The sequence below is a fragment of the Prionailurus bengalensis genome, chromosome B3 (genome assembly GCF_016509475.1).
Source record: "Prionailurus bengalensis isolate Pbe53 chromosome B3, Fcat_Pben_1.1_paternal_pri, whole genome shotgun sequence".
Classification (NCBI taxonomy): Eukaryota; Metazoa; Chordata; class Mammalia; order Carnivora; family Felidae; genus Prionailurus; species Prionailurus bengalensis.
In genome coordinates, this window is record NC_057355.1 from 147,414,015 (window position 1) to 147,435,155 (window position 21,141).

General features: G+C 67.0%; 1 protein-coding gene across 4 annotated transcripts in view; it reads left to right on the top strand.

Moving 5' to 3' along the window:
• Positions 1-18,252, top strand: part of MTA1 (metastasis associated 1) — a 34,783-nt gene extending 16,531 nt beyond the window's left edge. The window contains exons 3-22 of one of the 4 annotated variants that reach the window (XM_043557130.1): positions 500-593; positions 4,217-4,267; positions 4,369-4,495; positions 4,563-4,626; positions 5,938-6,055; positions 8,905-9,007; positions 9,782-9,881; positions 10,193-10,381; positions 11,420-11,494; positions 11,590-11,648; positions 11,963-12,078; positions 12,305-12,456; positions 12,549-12,738; positions 12,889-12,978; positions 13,969-14,121; positions 14,248-14,283; positions 16,003-16,014; positions 16,903-16,934; positions 17,280-17,431; positions 17,612-18,252. In XM_043557130.1, the coding sequence (XP_043413065.1) occupies positions 500-593; positions 4,217-4,267; positions 4,369-4,495; positions 4,563-4,626; positions 5,938-6,055; positions 8,905-9,007; positions 9,782-9,881; positions 10,193-10,381; positions 11,420-11,494; positions 11,590-11,648; positions 11,963-12,078; positions 12,305-12,456; positions 12,549-12,738; positions 12,889-12,978; positions 13,969-14,121; positions 14,248-14,283; positions 16,003-16,014; positions 16,903-16,934; positions 17,280-17,431; positions 17,612-17,762 (2,064 nt within the window). In that variant the 3' untranslated portion in view covers positions 17,763-18,252. Of the gene's footprint in view, positions 1-499; positions 594-4,216; positions 4,268-4,368; positions 4,496-4,562; positions 4,627-5,937; positions 6,056-8,904; positions 9,008-9,781; positions 9,882-10,192; positions 10,382-11,419; positions 11,495-11,589; positions 11,649-11,962; positions 12,079-12,304; positions 12,457-12,548; positions 12,739-12,888; positions 12,979-13,968; positions 14,122-14,247; positions 14,284-16,002; positions 16,015-16,902; positions 16,935-17,279; positions 17,432-17,611 lie in introns of those variants that run through there. The other 3 variants (XM_043557131.1, XM_043557132.1, XM_043557133.1) reach the window with 3 other exon arrangements.
• Positions 18,253-21,141: the final 2,889 nt, after the last annotated feature.

Below are 21,141 nucleotides of genomic sequence, written 5' to 3' on the forward strand. Positions count from 1 at the left end.
AGACGGGTCTGGAGGGGAGGGGCACAGGGAGGGGGATGGGGGGGGAGACAGACCTGGAGGGGAGGGGCACAGGGAGGGGATTGGCAGGGGAGACGGGTCTGGAGGGGAGGGGCACAGGGAGGGGGATGGGGGGGGAGACAGACCTGGAGGGGAGGGGCACAGGGAGGGGATTGGCAGGGGAGACGGGTCTGGAGGGGAGGGGCACAGGGAGGGGGATGGGGGGGGAGACAGACCTGGAGGGGAGGGGCACAGGGAGGGGATTGGCAGGGGAGACGGGTCTGGAGGGGAGGGGCACAGGATGGGCTTAGGTCTGTGCAACCCGTCCCCGGCCGGCTGGAGGCGCCACTGCCCCGTATCTTCCCGGGCACGGCCCCTCCTGTGATGGGCCTGTTCCTGGTCACACTCAGGGTCCCATGTGAGAGTCGGCCCTGCTGGGGGCTGTCAGTTGGTGGGGGGTGGGGGGTGGGGGGAGTCCTCAGACCCTGCCTTGCTGTTCCAGACCGCCAACGGGAACGTGGAGGCCAAGGTGGTGTGCTTCTACCGGAGGCGGGACATCTCCAGCACCCTCATCGCCCTGGCCGACAAGCACGCCAGTGAGTCTGGGCCTTTCCTGCAGGGCGCGGGGCCCACCTTCCCCGCCCCCTCCCCCTGGGCCCAGCCCCCACCTTCCCCTCCTGCTTCCCCCTGGGCTGGCCCCCACCTCCCCCGCCCCTCCCTGGGTCGGCTCGTGGGGTCCTGGGCTGGTGAGGCCACCTGTCCTGTAGCTGTAACCTGGGCTCTGGGCGCATGGGGTCTCTGTGCTCGTCCTCCCGGGGTCCCCTTCTCTGAAAGGTGGGCCTGCTGTGTGCTTGCTGCAGGACTTTTCCTGATATGATCGAGCCGTCCTGGGATGTTTCAGGGAGGCCAGGTGGGAGGGGGCTGCAGGGGGCGGGGGCGAGGACTCTGCTGGTCCCGCTACACCTCACTCCTTTCCACTTGGCCAGGAGGTTTATACTGGTGTCTGGAAAGTGCTTTTAGAACCAGAGTCTCTCTATTTGTAGTTCAAGCCTGAGTCTTGGAGTCACTGATGTTGGGGGGGCTCCCAGCAGCCTGGCAGGAGCCCTGAGGTCTCCCTCCCCATCGGTGGCCAAGGCTCCTGATTGAAAACAGGCATCCACTGGGGCCCGGCCTGCGTCTGCTCCCACATACGTGGGGGTGCGGCTGCCCGTGTGCACCTCCAGCCCCGGGTCCCGCACGGCCCCTCCCACCAGGCAGCGAGGGGAGGGGTCCCAGACTCTCCCTCCTGGGATGGGGGGGCACACCAGTGGTTGTGACTGTGACTGACCCTGGCTCCCAGGTGCTTGCCTACAGGGCCGTCCAGCCAGGGGACAGGAACCGTTCTTAGGGAGTTTACCGGGTATCGTTCCTGCATGGGTGAAGGCCTCCCCTGTGCCCCCCCCCCCCCCCGCCCGATCGACCCTGGTTCCTCTGGGTGGAGGTCCAGACACGGGGGAGTCACGACTTCCTGGTCAGGCTCCAGGTCAGGGCAGCAGTCAGGCCAGGGACCCCCTCTGCCTGTGTCCCCAGCACGGTGCTGTGAGAGGCAAGACGCCCAGGCCAGGTTGGGCTCCTCCGTGGGTCCTGGAGGGGTCAGAGGGTGCTCCAGGACTGGGTCTCCCGAGGCTTCAGGGGTGAGGAGAGAAGCAGTGAGGTCTGGAATGGGGGGCCACACCCTCACCAGGATCAGTGCAGCCCATTCTGTGCTGGCCTCGCCTTGCCTGGCCTCCCAGGAGATGTCCACCGAGGGGACGTCTGTGGTCATGGGGAGGCCGCGGGTCCAGGCTTCGGTGCGTGTCCTATAACCGGTGGCCTTCTTGTGACACAGGTGGCTCTGTGTCTAATTGTGGACGATGAAGCGCCCCCGGGAAGCATACATTCTCGATCTTCAGCCCCAAAGCCTGCACCCGCCACCCCTGCCCTCCTGGCTGTGGGTGTCAGGGCAGAGAGCCGGGGGTCTCGGGCCCACAGTCCGGAGGACGGGTCTGTTCGGTTGCTGGCCCTACAGGCATCAGCAATGGTGGTCTCTGTTCCATGCCGCAGGGTGGGAGGGACTTTGAGGGGTGGGCTGGCCAGACCCCGGTGTCTGTGGCCCAGGTTGGGTGGAGTCACTGTTGACTTGCGTGTTGATGCTGGAGGATCTCTTCACCCGTGTCCGCTGCCTCGCCCAGAGCGACCGCAGTCCTCACCCCCTCAGTACGTGGTGGCCCACCGTGGCCTCAGGGCCGGGCTTTCCTGCTGCCAGGCCCCCCAGAGGTCAGCTGGTGGCCAAGAGGGCTCTAGGAAGGACCTGGGGGGCACCGTTGCCAGGACGATGGGAGGGCAGTGGCCTCCGAGGCTCCCCAGAGCGCTGTCCCAGGGTGCATGTCATGTGTGACGGGGCCCAGTGAGGCCGGTGGCATGGCCTTGTCAGGGCAGGGCCCTGCTGGTACTTTCTGGGAAGCCCCGTGCTTTGTGCCGGCCGCTCTGTCTTGCAGTGGTGTTCCCGGGAACCGTGTTGCATGGGGCTGTCTCTGCTCGTGTGTCCCTCCGTGAGCTCGCTGTGGCCAGGGTGAGGCTGATCCACCCTTCTGCCCAGGCCCCAGCCCAGCATCGAGGGGAGGGTGTGAGGATACTCTGGGGTTTCCCGGGGACCCCTCTGGTGAAAGGGAGACACCCAAGGGGCCCGCTGCTTGGTCAGGCAGGCCCCTGGCCCACATGGCCAGTCAGCTGCCGGGGTCTCTTCTGGGTCTGGGGGCCTGAGACAGAAGCCCTGCCCACCACTGCCAGGGCGTCCAGCCCCCAGCATGGGCCAGGTGTCCCAGGCCACGTGGGCGTCCCCGCAGCAGTGAAGCCCTTCCTTAGGTCTCCCAGCCACCTTTTGTTCAGCCCTTGCCCCTTGTGGGGAACCGCAGCAACCTCCTCAGCCCATAGCGGACGTGGCCGCGGCCCCCTGCCCTGAGACTTGCGCGTGCACACACGCTCACACACACGCACACGCCCGCACGCACAGGGCTGTCCTGAGACAGCACCCTGCTGTCCTGGGAGAACGGCAGGCACGGGTGATAGAGTAGGCTGCAGGGGCTCACGGGGTGTGAGTCAGCCCCAGGGGTGCGGTGGGAGTGCAGGGCCTGCCTGTGCCTTGGAGGGCCGGCCCCCGCCGCGGCCCGGGACCAAGACACGCTGGATCCCAGAGCAGGGTTTTCTGCACCACAGGCTGCCTTCCCCCACCTTGACCCCCTGGGTTCCTCGAGACCGAGTGCCCCAGTGCCACCCACACCCAGGGGTCCACCAGGCGCGAAGGAAGGCTTGGAGCACAGGGGCTGTGGGAAGCTCGCTCTCTCCCCGTCTCCTCAGGTGCTGATGTGGCCCAAGCCGTGGCCACTCCTAGGGCCCCTCCTTGCCACTGCTGATGGTGGCCACGATGGGTGGGGGTCTCCCAGCCACTGTGGGGAGGGTCCCAGGATGATGGTCTCTGGCCCCGTTCCTAGCCATGCTGCCTGGGCCCACGGTGCCATCACAGGACTGCCGTGAGCATAAGGTGGGCTGGTTGGCGGGTGTCTGGACAATGGCAATGTCCCCGGCTGGGGGTGCATTGTGCCTGCGGGTCTGCGGGAGTGGGCGGGGCAGGCAGGGGAAGACGAAGCCAGTAGTGGGCACTCGGACTCTGGTGGCCCACACGCCTGGAGCAAACACAGGACCACCTCCCCTGGTGTCCCTAGCCCGGGCTTCTGTCTGAGCTGGGCAGGGGGGCTGGGGCGGGGAGGGGGGAGGCTGGGGACTCCCTTCAGTCACCACAGGGGGGCAGCAGAGGGCTGTGGTGGGTGGGGGGCGGGGGCGGAGGGAGGGCCCAGGATGGAGAATGGGGTTCCCAGATGTTGCCCGAGCGCAGCAGCCCCTGTGGAGTGGCCAACCTCTGCGTGTCCCTGCCCCGGCCCCCTCGTCCCCCGCACCGCCCCAGACTTCCACCGTGTCTCCAAGGTCCCCTGACCCCTGGTACCGTGTGCTTCCTGTGGGCACCAATGTGCCAGCTCCGGAGGGGTGGCTGCGGGCGCCTGGGTCAGCACTCTGGGAACAGCAGGTGCACTGCCGACCTGACCTGGGGCTGCCCTGGGCCGTGGGTGGCCGGGTGGGCCAGCAGTGCTCCGTTGCTAACCTGCCGTCTGGGTACCGTCTGTCTGTCTGTCTGTCTGCCACGTAGCTCTGTCAGTCTGCTATAGAACCGGACCGGGGGCCGACAGCGGCGAGGAAGGTGAGAGCTGCCTGTGCGGGAGGGTCCTCACGAGCCGGCTGGGCGGGTGCCGGGCTGGGGGCCCTGGGGCGGCGAGCTCACGGGAAACCCTCGCCCCTCAGGGGAGACGGAGGAGGAGGTGGAGAACCCCGAAACGGCGGACCTGCCTGAGAAGCTCAAGCACCAGCTGCGGCACCGCGAGCTGTTCCTCTCGCGGCAGCTGGAGTCGCTGCCGGCCACTCACATCAGGTACCCAGCGGCCCGGCGGGTGCCCGGGGTCCACCCTGCCCCTCTGACGCCTGCCCTTCTCTTGCAGAGGGAAATGCAGCGTCACCCTGCTCAACGAGACGGAGTCGCTCAAGTCCTACCTGGAGCGGGAGGTGAGGCTGGCCGCCCCCGCCCCCTGCCAACCCGCAGCCACCCCGCGGGGGCTCAGCCAGGGGTGTGTGCCCCTGCAGGCCACCCGCTCACACCGTCCCTGGGCCGAGCCGGAGCCAAGGCGGCCAGGCCACGGAAGGGTTCCTGAGTCTGTAATATCAGCATCGTCAGTGTTGCCAGCAGTTGGGGCCATGGGACCGCCTCCTGGTCCCACAGACATGCATGGGGACCTCATGCGCTCGTGGGATGGTCCCCACTGATGCCACCCCCAAGTTGTGACAGGTGAAAATGTTCCCAGACAGCGGGTTTGTCCCTGGGGAGCTGCATGGCCTGGGAAGAGCCGGCACTGAGGACGTGGAGAGGGGGTCTGGAGGGGCTGGGACGCCTTGAGAAGGACAGGTTGGGGCAGGTGGCCGTGCAAGGAGATCCTGGGGCAGGTGAGGGGGTTGGCCCGAGGCGACCCGCTCGTTCTCAGCCCTGGTCCCTTCCCTCCATGCAGAGCCCGGCTCGTTGGGGAGCTCAGGTCTGCGGCGGCTGGGGGACAGGGTGCAGACGCGAGGACGGTGGTGCGGCCGCTCTCAGGCTCCTCGCCGGGAGTCAGGGAAGCCACGGTGGGGACAAGGCCCCAGGTCAATCCTGCCGAGCGGGCAGGGAGCCACCAGCCCAGGGGGACAAGCCCCAGGTCGGTCCTGCTGAGTGAGCCAGGAGCCGGTGGCGGGTGAGAGCTGTCCGGAGGGAGCTGTGGTGTCAGAGTCTCACAGGATGATCTGCTGTGGGCTGTGGCCCGCGTGTGTCCCCGGGGCGGGGGCCTGGCCCTTTGCTGGTGTCCCCTCGCCTGCTTGGGGAGCACGTTGCCCTCAAAAGCGTGAGGACTGGCTGCTGAGCCGTGGCAGAAACGAGCTCTGTCTGCACACGGCCCCTCAGGCGTCAGGGAAGTAGAGCAGGCAGGGTGGCTACAGGGGGCCCAACAGAGTTGGAGGCCTAGGGCAGCAGAGGGTCACCGGAACACCGCAGGGTGAGCCCCGAGGGTGGGCCGGTCAGGCCTCTGAACTCGCTGGAAATGAGCAAAGCGGCTCGGCGCGGTTCCTGAGAAGCACGGCCCTAGGCACGGAGTCCAGAACCTTCTGTGGCCCCGTGGTGCATCCGCGGTGACGGCTGCACGTGAACTGGGCTGGACGCTCCCTGGCCACGGCCTGCCAGCCTGTGCGGCGTGGGGTTTTGTGTGTCCTGCTTCCTCACGGCCCCGCGGCGGCGGCCTCCAGGTGAGGCCTCTCTGGCGCCCTGCTGACGCGGTCTTGTGTGCTGTTTTTCAGGATTTCTTCTTCTATTCTCTAGTCTACGACCCCCAGCAGAAGACCCTGCTGGCAGATAAGGGAGAGATCCGTGTGGGGAACCGGTACCAGGCGGACATCACTGACCTGCTGAAGGAAGGTAGGGCTCTGGGCTGCCAGCAGGGCGTCCGCGCACCAGCTGCGTTTCCTTTGCGCGGCTCTTGGAGCTTTTTTTCCAAAAAACTTGGTTGGATGAATTGGCTCACCTTGCCTCTGCCGGTGGGCAGTGCCTTCCGGGACTCCGTGCGCCCCGCAGCGACCAGAGGGGCTGTGCGTCCTGTCTCGGCAGGAGGTCTGGCTAGCGGCTGAGAAGCAGCTGTGGGCGGCTAGGGTGCTGGTGGCTGGGCCTCACGGGCGTGGAGCCCACGCAGCCCTGCGTACTCTGCGCCCCTTGAGTCTAATGGGCCGCCCGTGGCCGCCATCCACTGGGGAACCACCCCGTCGGCCTCCCCGGCCCCACTCCTGCTCGCGGGTGCCCCTACCGGACTGACAGCTAACCCCAGGGCCCGTAGGCTGTGATGATCTCCTTGGGGGTTTTCCTCACTTGAGCCCCTCCTGTGGGGCCAGCCCGGCCTCGGTCCTGTGTCCCCACCCCCACCCCCACCCCCGCCGACTCGAGGCGCGGTCTTGGGTCTCCCGGCCCTCAGTGAGCTCCTCGGGACCGGTGTGTGCTCTGTATGCAGCGAGCTGTGTGTTGGGCCAGCGGGTCTGGGGTCCTCGGGCCCCTTTCTCTCCTCCTTCCCTCTCTGCTGCTCTCAGGACCTCTCTCTGCGGACGTAACGGGCTATTTCTCTGAGGCTGATTTAGTTTTTTTTTTTTTTTTTAAATTTTTTTAACGTTTATTTATTTTGGGGACAGAGAGAGACAGAGCATGAACGGGGGAGGGGCAGAGAGAGAGGGAGACACAGAGTCGGAAACAGGCTCCAGGCTCCGAGCCATCAGCCCAGAGCCCGACGCGGGGCTCGAACTCACGGACCGCGAGATCGTGACCTGGCTGAAGTCGGACACTTAACCGACTGCGCCACCCAGGCGCCCCTGATTTAGTTTTTTAAAAACGTCTGGTCTCGCCTCGCGTGTGTTCTTTTCTTTTATGCGCATACGCGCCCCGCCCCCCACGTACATGCCCATGTGACGTACGACACACACGCACACGCATGCTCACACGCATGTGCTCACAGACACGTGTGGACGCGTGCACACACATCCGTGCATACACGCTCACATACACACGCTCGCACGCTGGCTTCCCCTTGGCTGGTGGTGCGTCCGGGAGGACCCTGCCGGTCGGAGGTGAGGCGGCGTGTGGCGGGGGACCTACGCCGGGAAGCGCACGGGTGCCCTCTGCCCTGTGTCCCGCTCTCTGGTCCTTGGCCGCTTCTGGGGGCTGCCCGGAGCCGCACGCTCCCCACCTCCTGCCCACCCACACTGTCCCGCTGCTTGCCACGTGACGGTGTCCCCGTGGCAGCCCCTGTCTGCTAGCCTGACCGCGGCTGTTGCCGGGTCCCGCCTCCCCGGCCCAGCTGAGGGCACCGCGTCTGGTGGTAACTGGAGAAGGACCCCGAGCGGGCGGCTCGAATGTCAGCCAGCCTCAGTTTCCTGGGCCGTGACCCGGGTGCCGGGCAGGAGACGACCTCGGCCCCGGACCCGCAGGCCCGAGAAGGCCGTGAGGGCTGCCCCGGGGGTGCCGGGCCTGGGTCGAGCGGCACGGGGCCCCCGCCCGCCAGCTCCTGGGTGCTGCGGCGAGGCGGGCACAGAGTGAATGAAGGCACACGCTCTCCCCTAGCACGTTAAAAGTCTAACGCGGGTGTGCAGTGGCACCCAGCAGGTGCTGGTTGCAGGTCGTGGCCCTCAAACCATGGAGGCCAGGAAGCGTTGGACCCCAGATATTGGGGAGGGGGGGGTGTCTCAAGGGGAGTCCCCCTAGGAAGGGCACTGCCTACAACGTCAGGAACATCCCACCCGTGCTCCGCCTGTGCCTCACAGCAGCCCGCGGGCCCCAGCCACCTGTTCACCCAGGCTCCCCGGTGGGCTCCCTGGGCACCGACTTCGTGAGATGTGCCCGCGAGGGCTCCTGCGCGTGGTAGGGAGCCCATTGCCGCCACAGTCAAGGGGAGCGAGTGCGTCTCCTGCACGCGTGCAGCCTGAGGGCCTGAGCTGGTTGCGGACGTGGCCTCGGCCAGGGAGCCGGACGGGAATGGCCGTCAGGTGTTCACCCACAAGGGCTGGCCTCGTTGGGACGCCAGCTGTTCCCGGGCGCCTCCCGCAGCCTCCGCTCTGTTCTCCGTGAGTGAGTGTACTTCCCGCGAAGCGGCTGTGCCTGCTGGGTTCGGGAGCTCTGCCCTCGCGTCTACACAGGACGCGGCCCCCCAGAGACGCCCCGACCCTGGAGTCTGCAGTGTTGGGAGCGGCCAGGGGGGCAGGGGGTCACATAGAAGGAGGATAAACTGAAATGCAGCCTTTTGGGTACTGTGAGGGGCCCTTGGGTGGCCGACGCCAGCACTGGACGAGGCCACGTCAGAGTCCCCCGACCTGGCCATTGAGTGGACCGTGTGGCCCCGTGGCGTCTCGGGATCAGGAGCTTGATTAGACCCAAAGCAAGCCTCCTCTGCCTTGTCCCCACACCTGGTTGCTTCGGGCCACAGGCGCTCCCCCGGCCCCCAGGCGCCTCCTCAGCCTCCTCCAGAGCCGGGCTGGGATGCGCTGTGTTTGCAGAGGTGAAAACCCATTGTGTGCTGAGCAGACCTGGAGGTTTGGGCCGACAGCAGTGTGAACGTGTGCTGCAGCCTTGCACCCCGGGCTCAATGAGCCCTCCCGAGTCTCAGCAGAGGCAAGGGTGTGTGTGGCCCTGTGGCCGGCAGGCTGATCCCCCAGGACCCTTGGCTCCAAAAGGCTACAAGCCATGGGCTCTTCTTAGGGTCCTGCTGGCAGCCTATCACGCGTTTCTCGTAGGTGAGGAGGATGGCCGAGACCAGTCCCGACTGGAGACCAAGGTGTGGGAGGCCCACAACCCCCTCATAGACAAGCAGATCGACCAGTTCCTGGTGGTGGCCCGGTGAGTGGGCCTCAGGGGCAGTCGGGGTTCTGCCTGGACCCCAGGCACAGGGGCTGAACGGCTCCCCTGCCCCTGCTGCCTGGGCCCTTTGTGGAGACACCCCCTTCCCCAGTTCCAGACAGGTCCAGGCAGCCTTTCTCGTCCCTGCTGCTCTTAGGGGCTGCCTGGGCTTCTGCGGGGGCCCTGAGGGTCCTGGGGGCAGCTCTGGCTTTGAGGGGCTGGCCCCGTGCACCTGCCTGCTTACCTCGGGGCCTTGCAGGCCAGGCATGGACAGGGCTGGTCCCCAGGACTGAAGGACTGGATGGAGTTGCTAGGCCTGTGTCTGGATGGGCTGTGGGCTGTTGTCCTGGAGACGGGGGGGGGGGGGGGGGAGGTAGCTGCGAAGGGAGGACATGGCCCTTAAGACCCGGGCCTTAGAGCCACAAGGGAGGCAGTGCTCCAAGAAGCAGCCTTTGCTCCAGCAGACCCCCTGGTGGAGCCCTGGGGCTGGGCCAGCGGGAGGGGAGGCCCTGTGAGGACACAGGTAGCCACACGCCCAGAAGGCTCCCATGTGTCTCCTCTGGACCCTGCGCCTTCACTGTGGAGGGAGGGCCCTGCAGTGAGCTGGGGAGGTGGAGCCCCAGGCAGTGGTGGCCAGCGGCAGGCTCTGTCCCTGGTACCTGGGGCCTCCTAGCCAGCCGTGTCCTCTTATCTTGGTGTGCTCCGCGTTTGGCCAGGGTGCCCTCTGTACGTCGGGCTCCCGTGGTCAGTGTCTCCCTGCCCCCACCCCCCCAGCTCTGTGGGCACCTTCGCAAGAGCTCTGGACTGTAGCAGCTCCGTCCGACAGCCCAGCCTGCACATGAGCGCCGCGGCCGCCTCCCGGGACATCACCTTGGTGAGGGGGCTGCATGCTGGGGCGTCTGCACAGGACCCCGTCCGGTTGTTGCCGGGGCCAGCTGTCTCCGGGCTCCCGGCAGGTGGCTCCATGAGGCTGGGGTCGTCCATCCATCCCGTGCCCTCCCGGAGAGCCCACCGGGCTAGGCGTGGGAGCGAGCCCCCCTCCATCTCTCCTGCGCCCCCGCTGCCTCCTGCGACTGTCCTCATCTCTTCCCGGGTGGGTGGGCTGGCCAGCCCTGCCTGGGGCGTCTGCGGGTCCTCGCAGCAGCTGGGACACGACCCGGGTGACCTCCGCGTGTCCTGCTACAGTTCCATGCCATGGACACGCTGCACAAGAGCGTGTACGACGTTGCCAAGGCCATCTCGGCGCTGGTGCCACAGGGCGGGCCCGTGCTCTGCAGGGACGAGATGGAAGAGTGGTCCGCCTCGGAGGCCAGCCTTTTCGAGGAGGCCCTGGAGAAGTACGGGAAGGACTTCACGGACATTCAGCAAGACTTTGTGAGTGCCACATGGTGGGCTCGGGGCCCCACTCCCCAGGGCCCCACCGTGTGTTTGCGGCTCCCGGAAGGCGGGGCCAAGAGCTGCACCTGCTGCCAGGTCCAAGGTCAGCGGCGCTGGGCATCACGCTGGGCGTCACTCCGGGCTCCCGGCACTGACCTCTGTGCTCGTGTGAGTTGTTGGCTGCTGTTAACCAGCTGAGCTCGTCTTTAGGCGTCTTTGTATCGTGTCCCTGGAGAGTGTCCCTCCTGGGAATGACTGTCCGAGCAGGGCCCGTGCCCTCGGGGACCCCTCCCCGCCCTTATGACCTGTGAAAACACACACTCATCTAAAAGGAGATCAGCCTCCACCACAGCGAACCTAGTGGGTCGCCGGCAGGACCTCCAGGTGGGGCTGGGACACACAGGCAGGCCAGTATCTGATTTAGCGTCACAGGTGGGCTGGCTTCCGGGAAGCCTCCGGAGGGCAGAAGGGACCCGCCAAAGGTGGAGGGGCCCAGCGGAGGGGAGAGCCGCTGTCCTGACTCGCCCAGAGTCTGACAGGAGTAACTCAGAGTCCCAGATACAGGGAGCAAGGCCCTCTCAGGAAATAGCAGCCGCTAGAAGACGGGGCCACAGAAAACGCCCAGCCAGGCTCCCGTGGCGGCCACAGGACGGGGGGCCCAACTTAGAGACCACGCGGCCACCTCCGTGACAGGTTGAGCGGACGCAGCACAGACGGGTTTCGTAGCTAAATCCATGCCACGGACACGCTTCCTCTGCGTTCAGAGGACACTGTTTCCGTAGGCAGAGCAGGAAGGGCTGGCCCGACAGGAGCCCCTGGGCTTCAAAGCTGGTGCCGGAAGCAGTGGTGCGAACAGAACTCGGGAGTTGTGTTGCTGACGCTTCGGGAACTTGGAGTCCTTGGGAGGGGCACCGCTAGGCCGCGGGTGCAGGGGAAAGGGACTCCGAGGGCGGGGGGTGGGGGGGGTGGGGGGTAGGGAGGGGCCCTGGCCGGGGAGGGGCCCTCTGCGGCCTCACGCCCCGCCCTCTCGTGCAGCTGCCATGGAAGTCGCTCACCAGCATCATCGAGTACTACTACATGTGGAAGACCACCGACAGATACGTGCAGCAGGTGGGTGCCCGTGGGGACGCTGGGGGCTGGGGACACGGGGCCAGTGGGCTGCCCTCCCCCACCTGCATCCCCTCACACGTGGCTCCTGTTTCCAGAAACGCTTGAAAGCAGCGGAGGCGGAGAGCAAGTTAAAGCAAGTGTATATTCCCAACTAGTGAGTGCGCCCTCCACCTGTCCACGTGTCCACGTGTCCTCACCACCCTTGGGGCTGCAGACTGGGCAGGCCCCTGTCATCCCTTCGGCCGCTGGGGCGGGTGTGGAGCGGCTCTCAGGAGGCACGGGCTCCAGGACTCGAGCCCACCCGGTCTGGGGCTCCACTTGGAGCTGAGCACAGCTCTGGTGGCCAAGAGGCCGCCTGCCCTGGGCGTGGACGGGGGCTGCCAGTGCCTGACAGCCTCAGTTTCCGGGGAGCTGCACACAGGCGGCGTGGCACTCCCATGACGTCCTCCCTCTCTCCCTTACCCTAAGTAACAAGCCAAACCCGAACCAGATCAGCGTCAATAACGTCAAGGCAGGCGTGGTGAATGGGGCCGGGGCGCCAGGCCAGAGCCCTGGGGCCGGCCGAGCCTGCGAGAGCTGTTACAGTAAGTGCCCGCCGCCTGGCATCGGGGCCCACCCCCAGCGCTGGGCGCCCTGCACCGTCCTGGGGTCCTGGCCAGGGCGGGGGGCGGGGGTCACTCCCTGCCCGGGGAAGCCCTCGTCTTGGGTCGGTGGGGCGGCTCGGCGGGGGGCGGGCGACACTGTGGAATGCTCTCTGCCGTCACTGGTTCTGCTTAAGGACCCGTCTATTTCCAACTTTGTTGTTCGTAGCCGCCCAGTCTTACCAGTGGTATTCTTGGGGTCCCCCTAACATGCAGTGTCGCCTCTGCGCCTCTTGCTGGACATATTGGAAGAAATATGGTGGCTTGAAAATGCCAACCCGGTTAGATGGAGAGAGGCCAGGACCAAACCGCAGTAACATGGTAAGTGGGCGCCCCTCCCCGCCCCCACGCGTGGCCGTGCGCCCGGCCCGCGGTCATGGCGCTGTGTCGGGGCGGCGCGCCCCCTTCCGCAGAGCCCCCATGGCATCCCAGCGCGGAGCAGCGGGAGCCCCAAGTTCGCCATGAAGACGAGACAGGCCTTTTACCTGCACACCACCAAGCTCACACGCATCGCCCGGCGCCTGTGCCGCGAGATCCTGCGCCCGTGGCACGCGGCCCGACACCCCTACATGCCCATCAACAGCGCGGCCATCAAGGCTGAGTGTGAGTGGCGCCCTCCCCCTCCGTCCCAAGCCCTGTGCCCTGTGCCCTGTGCCCTGTCCCCGCAGGAGGGGCGTGCCGGTGCTCTGGGGGTGCCCCATTGGGAGCTCTGGCCCCGGGCCCCTCTCACGTATGCCGGGCCCCCACACACAGGCACAGCCCGGCTGCCCGAAGCCTCCCAGAGCCCACTGGTGCTGAAGCAGGCCGTGCGGAAGCCTCTGGAAGCTGTGCTCCGGTACCTAGGTAAGCCTACCCCAGCCCTGCACGGCCAGCGAGGCCAGCCAGCGGCCGCCTGTGGGGGAGGGGGCATGCCTTCCCACAGCCCCCGACCGCTGCCCAGGCCCCTGAGCTGCCTATGTGTTGCCGCAGCCTGTAGGGGCCTGGGGGTCCTGGGTTTGGGTTGGACACACCCAGGACAGACGCCCCCTGCAGACACCCACCAGGGTTCTCCACCGCCCGTCCCTGAGGGAAGGCCCACTGCGGGGTGAGCTGAACCGAAGCACCTGGCCAGCAGCTCCCAGCGCGGGCTCTGGTGGCCTGGGGACCCTCAACACCTTGGCCAGTGCCCTCTGCCTCCGCTTTGCCCACCACTCTGCCAGCCGTAGGCGGCTTGTCCTGGGGGCTCAGCCAGCGAGCTTGGGCAGGAGGGAACAGAGCCAACCACCTCTCTGGGCTCGGGGCGGGGTCACGAGTCAGTCCCTCCCAGCACGGAGGTGTCTGACCTTCTGGGAAGGACATTCCAGAACCGTGAGCTAAGTGTGTCCCGTGTAGACACGAGAGCGTTTGGCGTCATCGGATGTCTAGGGTCTGGGTCTTGGGGCTGGGCCTCAGCCCCCCTGAAAGCCATGAAGGGCTGGGAGGCCTTGGCAGGTATGAGCCTGAGCCTGCCGTGGCCAGCCCTCAGTGGGGCGTGTCCTTTGGCTGGGCCATCCCCGGCTGTTAATTCATCGCCTGGCCAGCGGCCAGCCCTCTGCCATCAGCTCCGGTGGCCTGGACCTGGACGCCTCTGATGGGCCTGCTTGTTTACGGGCCTGTGTCTGGAGCCTGCGAGCTGCTGGCAGTTACCCAGTGACCCGCAGGGCCCAGCCCTGCTTGCGGGACGCCCAGGGGTGTGGGATGGGGGGTTGTCCCCCCGGTGGGCCCTGTGGTCGTCCTCCGCCCGGATGGGCCAGGGGTGCTGCCGTGTGCGTTCGCTGCCCGCAGACCGGGCCCCTCCCGTGTTGCTCCCGACAGAGACCCACCCCCGCCCCCCCAAGCCCGACCCCGTGAAGAGCGTGTCCGGCGTGCTCAGCGGCCTGACCCCTGCCAAGTCGGCCCCCGTCATCAACAACGGCTCCCCCACCATCTTGGGCAAGAGGAGCTACGAGCAGCACAACGGGGTGGACGGTGAGTCCCCGGCGGGGCGGCCGGCGCGGCCTGCCGGCCCTGGGGTGCCCGGCCCCGCCCCCGCCGCACCCCTGCGTGCTGACCGTGTTCTCTCTCCCTCTCTCTCCCGTCGCCGGGCGCTGGCAGGCAACATGAAGAAGCGCCTCTTGATGCCCAGTAGGGGTAAGGCCCGGGGCGGCCGCGGCGCGGCTGCTGTGCTCTCGCGTGCATGGTGCACGGCGGGCGGCTCAGGGCACGCCCGCGGGGCAGTCCACATGGGCTGGGCCGCACCCCACTCCCCGTGCTCCCCCCCCCCCCCCCCCCCCCGACTCGCCCAGACGCCGCCTCCCGCCCCGGGGCCTCTGGCTGGTGGGCCGTCCCCTCCCTCCCGGCCCGGTGCCCGGTCAGTGGACTGTCCTCTCGTGTGGCCCTGGCGCCCCCGCCGCCTGCCTGTACTGTCTGCCATCGCGCTGTGACCGCCCGCATGCCGTCAGCCTCAGCTCGCGTGGCTGCCCGTGCTGTGCCTACGACCCTCTTGTGCGCCCTGCCCGTTTTGGGGGGGGGGTTGTGTGGGGGGCTTTGGGACCCTGGCCTCCCCAGTGGGGCAGATAGGACCGAGCTGTGGGCTGCACGTGGTCCACACGGCACAGGGAGGTGCCCCCAAGGGAAGGGGTCCCAGAGCCGAGGCCGCGACACCCTCTCCCGAGTGGGGTGGGACACCCAGGGGAAGGGGACTGAGGTCGGCGGAGGGGGGGGTGCGGGGCGGGAGGGGCAGGTGCATTGAGACCCTGCCACCACAAGCACCCCGGTTAGCAGTGCCTGGGGGAGCAGGACTCTGGGTTGTCCGGGCCCGTCTGTGGTCGCTCCCCCAGTGACTCGGGGCCTTGCTTTGCTCCCTTAGCTGGGCAGGGGGCACCCACGGTCTCTTCGGCTGCTCTCAAAGAAGGTGCTGGGAGAGGGGTGGCCACGGTGGCAGGGAGGGGCCGCTGGGCCCTGGAGGGTTGGCCCTCAGCAGGATCCGTGAGGGAGGGAGGCAGAGGGGGGCCAGGAGGGGCGATCTTGGGAGGATTGGTGTCTCGGCGTGGGCACTCCACGCTGTGGGCCGGCAAGCGTGGTCATGCCCGGAGCCCTTGCCCGGGCTCAGGACCGACGAGCTGCTTCTCGGGGTGCCGGCCACGGTGCTGGGCCAGGCGTGGGGACCCGTGGGTGGCAGCAGGCGGCGCCCATCCAGCCCGGCCTTGTCCTTGCCTCTCGGCCACGCCAGGAGCCCCGGCAGGCGCGTCCTGTGGGGTCAGCCGGTGGCCCTGGTGCCAGCTCCTGTCCTTGCACTCCCTGTGGCCTGCCCTGGGTCCCCGGTGCCCCTGCCGTCACTCCTGGCCCGCCCACCCTTCTCTCGGCGGCCAGCCCCCACCCCGTGCCCGTCTCCGCAGTGGGGGCTGGCCGGCTTGCTCTCTGCTAGATACCCGTGAATGATCTCATTCCACAGAAGTCAGCGGGCGTCTTTGGGGCTCCCTTTTTAAAAAGCGCTTCACGAGCAGGGTGGATAAAGTTAATTACTTGTATCGGTTTATCCAAATCGGTGTGCTTCTGTGTCTCCCCCAGTCTTAGCGTGTGGTGGTGTGGTCGGGGGTGCCCCCTGCCCAGGAGACCACAGGCTGGCCACCTGAGGCACCACCGGGCAGCCTAGGCCCAGGGGCATTGCCAGACTGTTGGGCAGGCATGAGCTGAGCTCTGGGCCAGGGCCTGGACTCGGGTGCCCTTGGGGCCTTAACTCACTAACCCAGCCCACCAGGCACATGCGCTCTGCACCCACCGCCCTCGGCCCCCCGGCAGCGCACACGCTCATTGTCTAACTAACGCTAACCGTGTGTTCTCTTCCCTCCGCGCCCATCGCTCTGATAGGCACTTACCTGGGTAAGTAGTGCTGGGTCTCGGGGCTGCAGGCCATGTGCCGGAGCCCCTCCCTCTGCCCTGCCTAGGGCTCCCCCAGCGACGAGGGGGTTTGCAGGGGGGCGGGCCGGGCAGCCGCTCGGGAAATGGACCTTGGCCAAGAAGCATATCTGGGAAGAGCTGGTTCTGGGGGGCCTCTGGCAGGACTCGCTCACACACGGGCACACTCACGTCCGTGTGCACGCTCACTGGCACAGGTGGAGCAGGGGAGACAGTGGCAGGCCTGGGCTCACCCGGCTTCTCTGCCCCGGTCTTCACCGGCATGCATTCACAAGTCGGGAGCCTCGCGTGCCCGTGGCAGGGATCTGGGGGGACCGTGACCTAGGACGGTGACTTCTCCAAGTCACGGGCCAAGGCCTGCAGCTCCAGACCCTCAGCCCGTGGGGTGGAAGCGCCTGTGTCCTGGCCACTGCTAGAAGCTCCCGTCTGCTCCTCCAGGGCAGCTAGCCCCAGGGTCGGCGAGGGATGCTTGGAGCCCCTGGGGAAGAAGCCCAGTGGGGCCCGAGGAGAGGCCGCCTTGGAGAGGGGGTCCTGGTGCCGCTGTGTTTTATCACTGTGCTAGGCGTCGCCTGGCTGCCATGTAAACCAGGCTCCCACCGTCTTGGCCCCATCCAGGGCAGGCAGCCCGCGTGTCAGGGACTGTGCCGTCAGAACCGAGACTCCTGGCCTTCCGCCTAGAGCCCAGGCCAGTGCCGCCCTCACTGGCTGGGCCAGAGGTGGCCCTCAGAGCCCCCAAGAACTGTGGGATCGTGTGGGGGCTGCTTGGGCTAGGCTGGGACCATGGGAGGACGTGGCCCCAGGTTTCCCGCCCTTTGGCTGAGGGGGCTCACGTTCTCTTCTCCCCGTTGTCAGGTCTGGCGAACCACGGGCAGACCAGGCACATGGTAAGAGCAAGGCCGGGCCCCAGCGGGACCCCTGCCCCTGCCCCCGCCCCCGTCCCCGCCCTGGCAGGACCCCCCCGCCCCAGTGCGCAAGCACAACGTGTGTCCGCGCACAGCTCCCTGGGCTGGTGGCGGGGAGGCCTGGGTGGCCCCGTCGGGCCCTGTGTCAGGAGCATCAGGGAGGCTCAGCGGGACCGGGAGGGGGCCGGCTCCAGGGTGCCCCTGGCCCTCAGTGCCTGCCCAGAGGGCCAGGCCTGCATGCCTCCTGCTGGGACTGCTGCCTTGGGGGTTTCGCGGTGCAGCGTGGAGGCCCCCAGGGCGTCGTCCTCAGGCCTCCCCTTGCCACAGGGACCAAGCCGGAACCTCCTGCTCAATGGGAAGTCCTACCCCACCAAAGTGCGCCTGATCCGGGGGGGCTCCCTGCCCCCTGTCAAGCGGCGGAGGATGAACTGGATCGATGCTCCTGACGATGTGTTCTACATGGCCACCGAGGAAACCAGGTGGGGGCCTCCCCGAGGCTGGCAGCGTGGGGGGTCCAGGGGACCTCCCTGAGGCTGGGAGGGGGCCGGGTTGCCTCCCCGAGGGTGGCGGAGTGGGGCATCCAGGGGGGCCTCCCCGGAGGCTAGGGGGGCAGGGGGCCTCCGCTCCCTGGTCACCTGCTGGCGTCGCTGCGTTCACAGGAAGATCCGCAAGCTGCTATCGTCCTCGGAGACCAAGCGTGCCGCCCGTAGGCCCTACAAGCCCATCGCCCTGCGCCAGAGCCAGGCCCTGCCCCTGCGGCCGCCCCCACCGGCCCCTGTCAATGACGAGCCCATCGTCATCGAGGACTAGGTGCCCCGCTGCCCGGCGAGGCCACTCCGACCACAGCCCGCGCCCCCGCCCGCCCGCCCGCCCCTGCCCGGTTTTGGTAGTGCTCCCCTCCCGCCCCCCCCCCCCCCCTGCAGAGAAACTGCTCCTCCGGGCGCCTCAGGGGCAAGTGCCCTTTCACTTACTCCCAGAAAGCCCGGGAGTCGTTTTTAGCTTTGTGTTTACTTTTTGGCCGGAGCGGAGCTGAGGAGCCGCCGGGAGCCCGCACCACCCTGTGGGCCTCGCGTGCGGCCGCAAGTTTTGTTGTGTTCTGTTGAAGGTGCCATTTTAAATTTTATTTTTATTACTTTTTTTGTAGATGAACTTAAGCTCTGTAAACTTACATCTGGAATGTTAGGATCGGCATGGCCAGCGGCCGCCGAGCTGCCTGGTGGGGTTGGCCCCTGGTCTTTTCAAGTAATTTTCATATTAAAAAAAAACAAAGAAAAAAAAAGTTATAAAAAGAAAAAACCAACTGGCCCTTCCCGTGTCTTTTGTCCCCTGTCCCTCTCCTTGCCTTGAGCCTTGGGGCTGTCCCGTCCCCCCCAGCACCCCAGGGCACAGCTCACTTACCAGGGTTGGGTCAAGGGTGGCCTGGCAGTGTGCCAGGCAAGTGGGCACCTCAAGGCCAGAGATACCGTCCATAGGCAGGAGGACCCTTGAGAAAAAGCCCCAGCAAGCAGCATGTGACCCCTGGCTTTCCTGGCCTCCAGGCTGGGCTGGGGTTTTGTCCTTCCCTCACCTCTACCCCCACACCTGTCTCCTGCAGGGCCTGGCCCAGTGACCCCCTGTTTCCCATGGAGGAGCTGAGACCCCCCCCCCCCCCCCCGCCACAACCATGTCTGGCTGAGGCAGGGAGTGGCCTGGACCTGGCCTTGGACCCAGACTGGCAGGTGCCTGGCTCCCGTGGCCGAATGGCTCCCCTCCCAGCAGGGCAAGCCAGCACAGCTGGGTCAGGCCAGCCCACCGCCCTCTCCTGGCAGAGCCCTGCCCCAGCTGTCTGAGGATTTCTGCCCAGACCTGCAGGGTCAGCCCCCAGCAGGTGTGGAGTTTCCAGAGTGAGAATTTGCTCAGATTTCAGCAAGTACGTCGTTTTCAGAAATTCTACCTGTGGCCATTCTTCGGCACCCACCTTTGCAGGCCAGCAAGACAGGTGCGAGCTGTCTAACCACTGAGGAGAGGGGTCTGGTGGGGAGGGGGACACCTCTCTGCCACCCCAGCTGGCCCGGAGAAGGGTGAGCTGGGCCCTCCTGGGGCGGGGCTCCCACCTCCTTCCTCCCGGAGCCCCGCCTCCTGCTCTCCCAGCCCTGCTGTGACAGGGTGCACATCTCAGCCAGGAATTCAAATAGAAACTACTTGTGCTCCCCCGCGGGAGACAGATAAGGGAGTCCTGGCTGCCCACCTCGAGCCCGTGATGGGGCCCTGTAAGGTGACAGGCCGGGGTGTTGAAGAAGTGGCCCCACCCAGCCACTTCAATCCGCAGCCTGGCGCCCCTGCCCTGCCCGCTCCGAGACTCAGATGTGGCATCTCTGGCGGGCGCCAGGCTGACAAAACTGAGCTTCCTGGGAGCCTCTTCCCAACCTGGGGGTCTGAGGAAGGGGCAGGGAGCTTCCTGAGGCCCCCTTCCCTCCTCCTCAGACGGGGGGTGGGCATTTCAGGCGAGCAGGAGTCGTCCCCATGGGGGCCCCGGCCTGCACACCTCCAAGCCCCCTGTCCTTCCCGGGCTTCCTGCCACCTACCACCGAGCCCAGCCCCGAGGTCCCCACAGCAGAGCCAAGATGTCCCCCGGGTGCTATTTGCCAACGTTGCCAGGACGCCGTGCCACTGTGGCCCCGGGGGAGGGACCTGCGCTCACGCCTGGCTGGCTAGCTGCTTTCCTGGACACCCTCATCCATCCCACTGTCCTCATCCATCCCACTGCCCGGTCCCTGCCCCCATCTGTAGCCTTCTGTGGTCTCAGAGGTGGACACTGCTGTTCGGTGTCCATCGACCCAGAATAACCCCGTCACATCAGGGAGCCTCCGGTCAGGCCCAGGACTGTAGTTGGGTGCGGGGCACCTGTCCCCCAACCTGCCCCCCTCCCCCCCCCCCCCGCCCCGCCCTGGGGTGGCTGGCCAGTTCCAACATAGTTTCCTTTGCTATGCCTCCTCACTCTCCAGGCAGGGCTGGGCCCCTCCCACACAGCCTCCTTACAGAAGACACCTGATACCTGATGCTGAGCCTCAGCAAGCAGGGGACTGTGAATGCCTGACCTGTGGGGAGCCCCATCGCGGGCCACCCTATCGGGAAGAGGACCGCGGAGGCCTCCCCACCCCCCTTGCCTGCCTTGCCTGGCAAGAGGCCAGAGTCAGGGTGCAGACGGGAAAGGGGCTGGTCAGGCTGGTCAGTCAGGCTTGGGACCACATGTTTCTAGGCTGCTGTCCTCACAGTAACAGCAGTGGATAGAGTGTGAGTGCAGGGCATGGGCGGGGAGGGGAGGGCAGGAGCTGGCCAAGGCAGGACTGCCATGAAAGTCCGGGTTCTGGAGGGCCTGGTTCTAAGGGCCATGGGACACTGGCTTGCTCACTCCTCTAGTGTGCAAATACGCCTGGCACCAGGGGCCCGGCGGGTGCATCCGGCAGAGGATGGGGGGGTGGGGGGGAGGCAGACCTTGGTGTCCAGCACAGAACCTCCAAGATACACAGTGGGGGGCCCAGGGGCCTGGAGGGAGCTGCCCAGACTGGATGGGGTCATTTGGGCTTGGGGTTCTGTCCATTTGCCAGGCTGGAGGCCCAGGGAAGGGCTTATTGGGAGGTAGAGCCCCAAGGGAGGAGACCAGGGGGTCCTCCTGCGCCCCACGGGAAGGGTAGGACCCGGTTTTTCAGACTCCATGATGGGGGCAAGGAGGGTTGGGAGGGATCAGGCAGGCCCCTGTTGGGAGGGGGACCTTGAGGGGATCCCTAGCTCTCCGGCTTTGGGGCCAGGAGGCTGGAGGTCAGAGGCCCCTGGGCACGGAGCTAGTGGGTCCAGAGGAGGGATGCAGGAGGCATCCTGCAGCGGTGGTGGGGGCGCAGGCGGATGGCAGTGCCAGCCCGCCGGGCACCTGCACGGAGAGCACGCCGGGGGGTCACCCCTCTTCTCTCCCATTTCTACTGCCCCTGGGTGGAGAGCCTGGGGAGAGTGCCTCCCAAGCCGGCAGCACGCCCAGGTCCCCTGCTGCCCGGCGCCCTCCCCCTCTTTCGCTTCCAGCAGTTTCTCTCCCGCTGTTTTTGGAAGCGTCGGGCGCCCTGCCTTCCACCCACTGAGCTTCAGCACCGTCGACGGTGTCAGGCGGGGGCGGGCGGCGGGGCAGGACCAGGGCCCGGCCAGGTGGCCGCGCCCCGCG